Source organism: Fukomys damarensis, unplaced genomic scaffold (assembly GCF_012274545.1).
Source record: "Fukomys damarensis isolate Sample0158 unplaced genomic scaffold, DMR_v1.0_HiC HiC_scaffold_10, whole genome shotgun sequence".
In the NCBI taxonomy this organism is placed as follows: domain Eukaryota; kingdom Metazoa; phylum Chordata; class Mammalia; order Rodentia; family Bathyergidae; genus Fukomys; species Fukomys damarensis.
The window spans coordinates 10,639,817-10,647,496 of NW_022900922.1; the positions used below are offsets into that span (position 1 = coordinate 10,639,817).

The 7,680-nt window shown below is 36.7% G+C and overlaps 1 protein-coding gene across 1 annotated transcript in view; it reads right to left on the bottom strand.

Annotated features, from left to right (window-relative positions):
- Ryr2 (ryanodine receptor 2) overlaps window positions 1-7,680 on the bottom strand; it is a 409,294-nt gene that overhangs the window by 88,707 nt on the left and 312,907 nt on the right. Inside the window, exons 75-77 of the mRNA XM_033761774.1 lie at window positions 5,084-5,119; window positions 4,160-4,272; window positions 1,592-1,688 (exon numbers count right to left, since the gene is read on the bottom strand). Of these exons, the coding sequence (XP_033617665.1) occupies window positions 1,592-1,688; window positions 4,160-4,272; window positions 5,084-5,119 (246 nt within the window). The remainder of the gene's footprint in view (window positions 1-1,591; window positions 1,689-4,159; window positions 4,273-5,083; window positions 5,120-7,680) is intronic.

Below are 7,680 nucleotides of genomic sequence, written 5' to 3' on the forward strand. Positions count from 1 at the left end.
AAAAAAAAAAAAAAAAAAAAAAAAAAAAAAAAATCAAATGTTTCACATTCACTCAAATCTGGGAGCAATAATGGGGATAGCAACAAAGACCAAAACACAAGCCCTTTTTTCCATGTGGCGTATGTGTACACATCGGTGTGAATTTTAATGCATTATAAACATTATGTGTATATACACATTGTATGTATACACACACATTGTATGTATACACATTTTGAAATACATATGAACATTCCATGTGTATATATGTGTTGTCTATATCACATAATACCTATAAAATATGCTGCATATCTAACATATTATCAGTCTAAAATCGTGTGGCTCCCAACGGAGATATTTAATTCTATTTATTTATTCATTCATTTATTTACGGTGCGGCGCTTGGAGAGGAGAGCACTGAAGTAGGGCCTCACGCCTGCTAGCCAGGTGCTCTACCAACAAGCTACATCTTCAGGGCCAGAGCCAAAAACAAACAAACAAACACAAAAAAAAAACTAAGGGGAAGGAAGACGCACAAATTAAAAATTCTGAATGCAAGCCTATAAGCCAAGGCATCACCAACTGAAAGAGTGTTTTCTATAGAAACTTTAGCTTCTGGGTAGGCTGAATTATAAAAATTTGCAATGAAATTTTAAGTCACTCGAAGTATGAAAATTTAGTCTACCAGGCAATGCAAAATGCTGATCAGATGAAAAATGTTAAAGAATAATAGGCAAAGAATACAACATGATCTAATGCTTAGACTACGTATGCATTTTTTTCTTTTCAGTTACTTTTAAAGAATATACCATTGGGCCGAACTTTAACAACAAGGAAGCTATTAAATATTTTTACTGTTTATGGTAGTAATTAATCCTGACTTTAAATTAAGTGATTTCATAAATTTTATGTCTTCACTTCCTTAACCCCTTCAGACTAATTTTCTCTCTACACAAATGAGATACTTTGAAGGATTTTAGGCTTATAAAAATGTTATAGGTACTAGGCAAATTTCCCTAAGATATCTACATGGCCTCAATATTTTGACTCTAAAGATAAATCAGATTTATTTTTAAAAACACGGGTGGAAAACATAGTTTTTTAAGAACTGGATTTGATTATCCATTATATTCCCTGATAATATACAAGTTAAAAAATACTTTTCAAACAAGAGATATTTAAATTGGGAATTATGCATCTGTGACGATCCTACAAAGTTCTGTGAGACTGTATGTTTACAGAGGTTTTGGAAAAATGGTTTTGTCAGCTTCTTATCAGATTAGAGAGGATGACGGCAGTCACTCCCCCGTGTACTGTGCCCTCAGTAACACTGACTGAAAGAAAGAATATAGAACAATTAAATCAGGATTGGTTAGTGATAAACTTGTATTATTGACCTTACGTTATAAAGCACTTAATTTTGACGAGATCTCTTGTCATAAGAAAACTTTTCCCCCCCGTAAACACTGAAGGCTAAACAATTGAGATGCAAACGTTTTCTAAGAGCAATACAATGCAATTTCTTCTTCAGTGTTATGTGACTACTGTTTATACCTACATTGGTTCATAAGCCCAAACCCTCTTTCATTTTATAACTCCACTGAAAACATACTGCCAAGTCTTCGATCAGTTTATCTTCGAAATAATGTTCTTCTGTTTCAATCCAGGATTTTTCATATCCCTGAAGAAAGAGATTGACGGCCCGGTGCCTAAAAGATAAGGAAAAGTTCAATCAGAAGTTTAAAACAAACTGAAAAGGAATTCACTAGTGCTTCATGATTGGATTATCTCTACACTGAAAAAGGAAAATCAAAATAAACTTTATATTACTTGATTCTTCTTTTCAGGGGCAAACCTTTGTAGCAAACAGGGCAAGGGTTCTCAGATCACATACGGAATTGGATTTAAATCCTAGCTCAGCCTCTTCTGAGCTTTGGGACATTGGTCAGCTTTTTCAAGTCGCTCAACTGCCATTCTTTCTCATTTTTAAACCTAGGGTAACCCCACCTACATTTCAGTGTTACAAGACTGAAACGAGATAAAGGATGAAAGTGCAATGGCGGCCACTCATTAAATGGCAGCTATCACTACTGAAAGTGGCTCACACGGTAATAAACGCCATCAGAGAAAGGCTATGCTCAAGTTGACACTAAATATGAGTGGATTCCAAGGCAAAATGTACTAAATGAAGATCGTGGAAGTGTAAAAATGAAGGTAAAATTTTGGAATACTGATAACAAGTAGCCATCTACAAAATAAAAGATGAGGGAAGACTAGCAGAACCAGTGAAACAGCATGACGTTAACGAGAAGTGTATGACCTCCACGTAAGAGAAAATGGAAGCATTTCATGGCAACAAGTGACACCATAATAGACTATCAGAGGTGGCAGGGAGATGGTAATGCTGGGGGACAAGCTGAGGAAAGGATCAAAAAGGGGGGTGCGGCCTTAGGGGACATAGCAGATAAGTAGGTTTGTGAAGGGACCTGAAACCTGGGCTAAAGAATGGAAAACACAGCTGGAATCCGTGTAAGTTATCCCAAATTCTTCAACATAAAAATCCCGAAGAACATGTTTGACCTTGCTAGTACTTCCGGATCACCTACAGTATGTGGTTTTTAAACCTCAGTCATGCTAGGTCCACAGATAGTAACTCTATATGTTCAGGGCTGGATATTTCCTATGTTCATTTAAGTGTAACAGTATTTCTTAAAAGACCATGTTGGGAAAACCGCTGAAATAAGGAATGCAACTCTGAAAACGGCACACTGCCAACAGTGAAATCGCTGTGACATCACAAAAACTGCTGAGCTTCTGCTGCCATCCATTTGAGGCGAGGCGAGGAACAAGTGACAGACAAAGGTGACCACAAGGGTAGGACGGTGATGTGAAATCGGTCAGGAAAATGGGTAATTTTTGGAGAACAGCATTGGAATGAAAACATGAGATTTGAGACTAATATCCTGTCTGACAGTGACACCATCAGAAAACTCAGAAGTGGCACACGGTTTGAAGAGCAGCTATGCAATGTATTTTAATTCAGTGAGTGTGGCTTGGTGTTAAGGAATCCGAGCATCCTAGTGAAGCGGAAAATGTGACATCTTGCTTGTTTGCTTGTGTTTTGTGTTTACTGTCTCACAATCTGTTCATTAACTGTCACTCCACTACTTACCATCCACGGTGCTGAACACATAAAACTGAATTAATTTCTAAAGCATCACAAAGCCAGAATCAGACAACCAGCCCCAGAATTGCTACAACTAGAAATATGTAAAAGCATATAAGAAACAAATAATATAAAGCATGTGACTTGCAAGGAGGTCAGATATGTTCCAAAAAATACTGCTGAGTTGAACCCTGTTTACAAGACACAAGAATGATGCATGTTGTATGCAGTTCAGAGAGGGAAAGCGCAATTTCTCAGGAGAACCACCAGAAGGCTAAGATGTGACCCTGATCGCCAGGTCACTGCCTTATTGACAAGTACATCTGCCACACTTCTAAAATAAGGTGACGAGCCGGGGATTTAGCTCAGTGGTTCGGTGGCCTGCCTTGCAAGCACAAGGACCCGAGTTCAATCCCCGGTACCAAAAAAATAAAGTAAAATAAGGTGACTACTTTGTCAAATTTATTCACATTATTTCCATAAGTCTGATCGGTTCCCCAAATGCTAATAATTGCATAAATAATAATAGCTAATATTTACTGTGATAAACTCACTTCTAAGAACTCTGTGTACACTAGTCTATTAAATCATCTGTGTGTTTTTACGAGGCAGATCCCATCAGGGCCTAGGTGAGAAAACGGTCACAAAAATCAGGTAGTAAGTTGACCAATGCCAAATGGGGGGTGGAGACGAAGCTGAGATTCCTAGATTGAAAGGAAGACCACCTCACCTCAAAGAATGCATTCCTAATCACTTTCTATTACCTCACGTACATGAGCAGATATTCCTCAGCATGGAAAAGTTATTTAACAGTTACATTACAGGCCACACCCCTCTAAAAAAATCAAAAAAGAAAGACTCAAGTATTACGTAGAAAAACAAATAAATATACTTCATTCTTATCTTGGCCTACTGCACTATGTTAAGATAGATTCTAGACACATTTAATTTAGAGAAAAAATGGCCGTAATCTATCATGAACAATGAGTTTCATAAACATTTAAAAAGTCTGACCTTGGCAGATTGTACAAGGGAGCCATTCGGAAGCAGGCTACTACGGCCCTCTTCCTCTGCTTGGAGAGCAGTTTATGCCACACCGCCTTTTTAGACCTCTGAGGATGCTCCACCTGAGGCAGAATGGCACAAATAATCATTGCCTGCATCCCAAACTACCCCCAACAAGGCAGCATCAGGCAGCTGTACTTCTGTTTATTTAATTCGTTTTGCAGCGCTAAGGACTGAATGCAGGGCTGCAGCACTGAACCACATACCCAGCCCAACAGCAATAAATTGAAAGCCTACTTCCAGAAGTACTTAAAAACTATTCTGCAAAAGCGCATATCTGAAAGTTACTCAAAGCTAAGTCTGAGATTATCTCAAATGGTACATTAATGTTAAAATGTCATTATTTTCTAACAAAGGTACACATCAAAAGCCTTGTCATCTCTAAAATTAAAGGAACATAAAAGCATTCCAGATAAAATCTTTTTCATTCCTCTCAAAAATTTTCTTAGTTTTTTTTTTGTTTTCACAGTTCTCACACATGCTTTTGGGTACACATTAAAAAACCATTCTTATTTATATATGTAATTCTTATGCATATATGTAATTGAATTAATTTATCATCAGAGTTACACCTGTAAACATAAACAGGGTGAATAAAAATCTACTGTTCCTTAATGCAAGATGACAAGGCTTTGTGAATACAGTGTCAGGAGTAAGTACAGGAATTAAATTTGCAAAAATGTTAAAATATGTAACTTTTTGTTAGAGACAAATGAGTTATAGTAAATGATGCAAGCAAGCTATTGATTTCACTAATAGTGTTTGGGACTCCGAGAGGAAAAAGAGATTAATTGTAGTATTAGAAAGAAAAACAGCCCAACATGTGAATCTAAGTTAATTATTAATCTTCAGATATTTGAGTGATGTACTTCCCAGACTGTAATATCTCCGGCCAATACATTTAGATTTCTGGAAGAAATAAAAATGTTATGTTAGCCATAAAGTAAAACTGGATTTTGTATTTTACAGCAAAGGCATAAAATATGAATGTAGTAATGACTAAAGAAAGCATTAAGAATGTTTGGACTATAGTGGCTTAGAAATTTTAACAAGGCAACTTGTTTAATCAAAAAGCACAATGACCCTCTTCTTTTCACAGAATAAAACATTTTTGCAATCGTCCACTTCAGTTTTGTTCCTGATGAGTATGTCAGAACTGCTGAGAACACTACAGGCAAAAAGAAAATCCAGGACAGTGTTGATCAGTCAGATTTAACATGTCTCAACGTGACGTTCTACTGTGAACCCCGCTATTTTAGATATGTAGCTTTTAATGGGAATACAGAGTTTAATAAATATATTAGTACATGTTTGTGATGATGACTACTTTCATTGTGAGTATTCGGTACATGTACATGACACATTTTAATTCGTTTTTAGTCCCTTCCCCTCTTTCCTCCCTCTTCCCCTCCATCTTCTGGTCTCCTTCCCTTTTGCAAAAGATCTACCTCTGTTTTCTTTTATCTAATAATATTTATTGTGCTCTTTATTTATACTTTGGTTTCTCATTTGAGAGAAACCATATGGTATATAAGCTTGTGTGTTTGATTTATTTATCTTTACATTTAGCATTCTGATCAGCATGGGTAAGAGTCAACAAAAACACATTAAGCGGCAAGTAAACAGGTTAGAAAAGGTTCCTTCTACTATGAAGCTCACCACTTGGCCAAGCATTTTATTACACAAGGAAAAGCCTCAGTTACAGAGCTTTCCTCTAATCAAGGAAATAGGCAACTATAGGATTTTCCATTTAAAGGTGAATACCACAAAGGATCTTGTAACTCTGAGTATCTTCACGTGTTTATGTGCTTGCTTGGCTAGAGTTGCTCTGAGTATAAGGAAGTTCAAAACACACAGCCTGTCTCATGAAAAGAAGTACCGGAAGCACAGTATAAACTATGAGGTATGATAAAAAAATAACGAATGTTTCAATTTAAAATATCAATTACAGTAAAAGACACATTGTCATTAATCGCCTCAAGGTACTCCTCCTCCCTTCAAAGCATTTATCTCATTATTCTTGTCACTTTCTCAAGCAGTTCTAGAAGTCCTTTTTTGAGCGACCTTGGGTTGTCATGGCTGCCTTGATGTCCTAAATCAATTTTGAACATTTCCCTTTCATGGCTATTTTGAGTTGGCGAGAAGAGCCAGAAGTCACACAGAGCCAGATCCAGTGAATAAAATGGATGAGCACATACTCCTATTTTTGTGAGCCCAACTTTCCATTGTATGGCACTTTGTATTTGTGATCCTACAAAAGGAGACTTTCAGAACTGCTTCAGCAAGAGGGGTAAGGATGATGGAACAAGTACATCTGAAGGATGAACGGCAAGCGTCTTTTACTGTATATTTTTTTACATTTAAACACCCACTTTATTTTTCAAACACCCCCTGTATATCTATAAAAGTTGTTAATACTTGAGAAAAGTAAAACCAACAGGTATTTCCTGCACATCAACCATTTTGTTTGGTTTGGCTTGTTCACTTCTGATGTTGGAGATCCGAGCCAGGTCTCGGCGCATGCTCAGTGCATGCTCCACCCCCAAGCTATATTCCCAGTGCCACGCACTTACTGTTTCTGCAGACTTTAGCAAGCTACAACATTCTTAGCAAACTGCTACGTAACTTAGTTACGCACTAGCCTCAGAAGAGGGGTACAAAAGGCATACATTCTACACACAAGAATCCATCCACTTCATAAGGAGGCCACGACCTTGGGCTCGGTTAGCACCCTCTCAGCACATCGGACCCTAGCATATCTGTCTTTGTTTGGTTGTCCTCACCGGGTCCAAGCTATCTATATCCACAAGCAACTGCAGAATCCAAGCTCAGCCTAGGACAGTGCACCCCATAAATGTCCACATCATGAATGGAAGTGTAGTGCAATGAACCTCTTTTCAGAAATGTCCTCATTCATGATTGGATACACATGTGAGTATATGCTCTATTATTATAAAGAAAATGCAATCATAGTTTAAGAAGCTTTGGAATTTATCTAAAATCCACTCAAGCAAATCCAATTATATATATGAGAAATGGGAAGAATTAAAAACATAGGGCAACTGCCCAAAATGATTCTACAATATTCATTTAATTGACATTTAATAACCTTATTAAATAAGTATGTAATTTTGGAAACACACCCCTATGATTTTATATACATAACTTGAAATGTAATGATCTCATCCTTGTCTTCTGTTGAGTCAAGTGAGTTTATTTAATATTTTGTGAAAACATTATGGAAATGTTCAGGGAAAAACACTAAATTCCAGCACAAAGTTACATAACGTAAATACATAATACATGTTAATAGCTTTATAATCTAAGAGTATTCTAGTTACTTTAATATTATCAATAGAGTGATAAATTGCCCAGGAAAGGAGAACTTATTAGCACATATGGAACCTGAGAGTAAACAAGAAGAAAATTAGAAGAATACATTAGATAATATTCTTTTTTTTTTTTTTTTT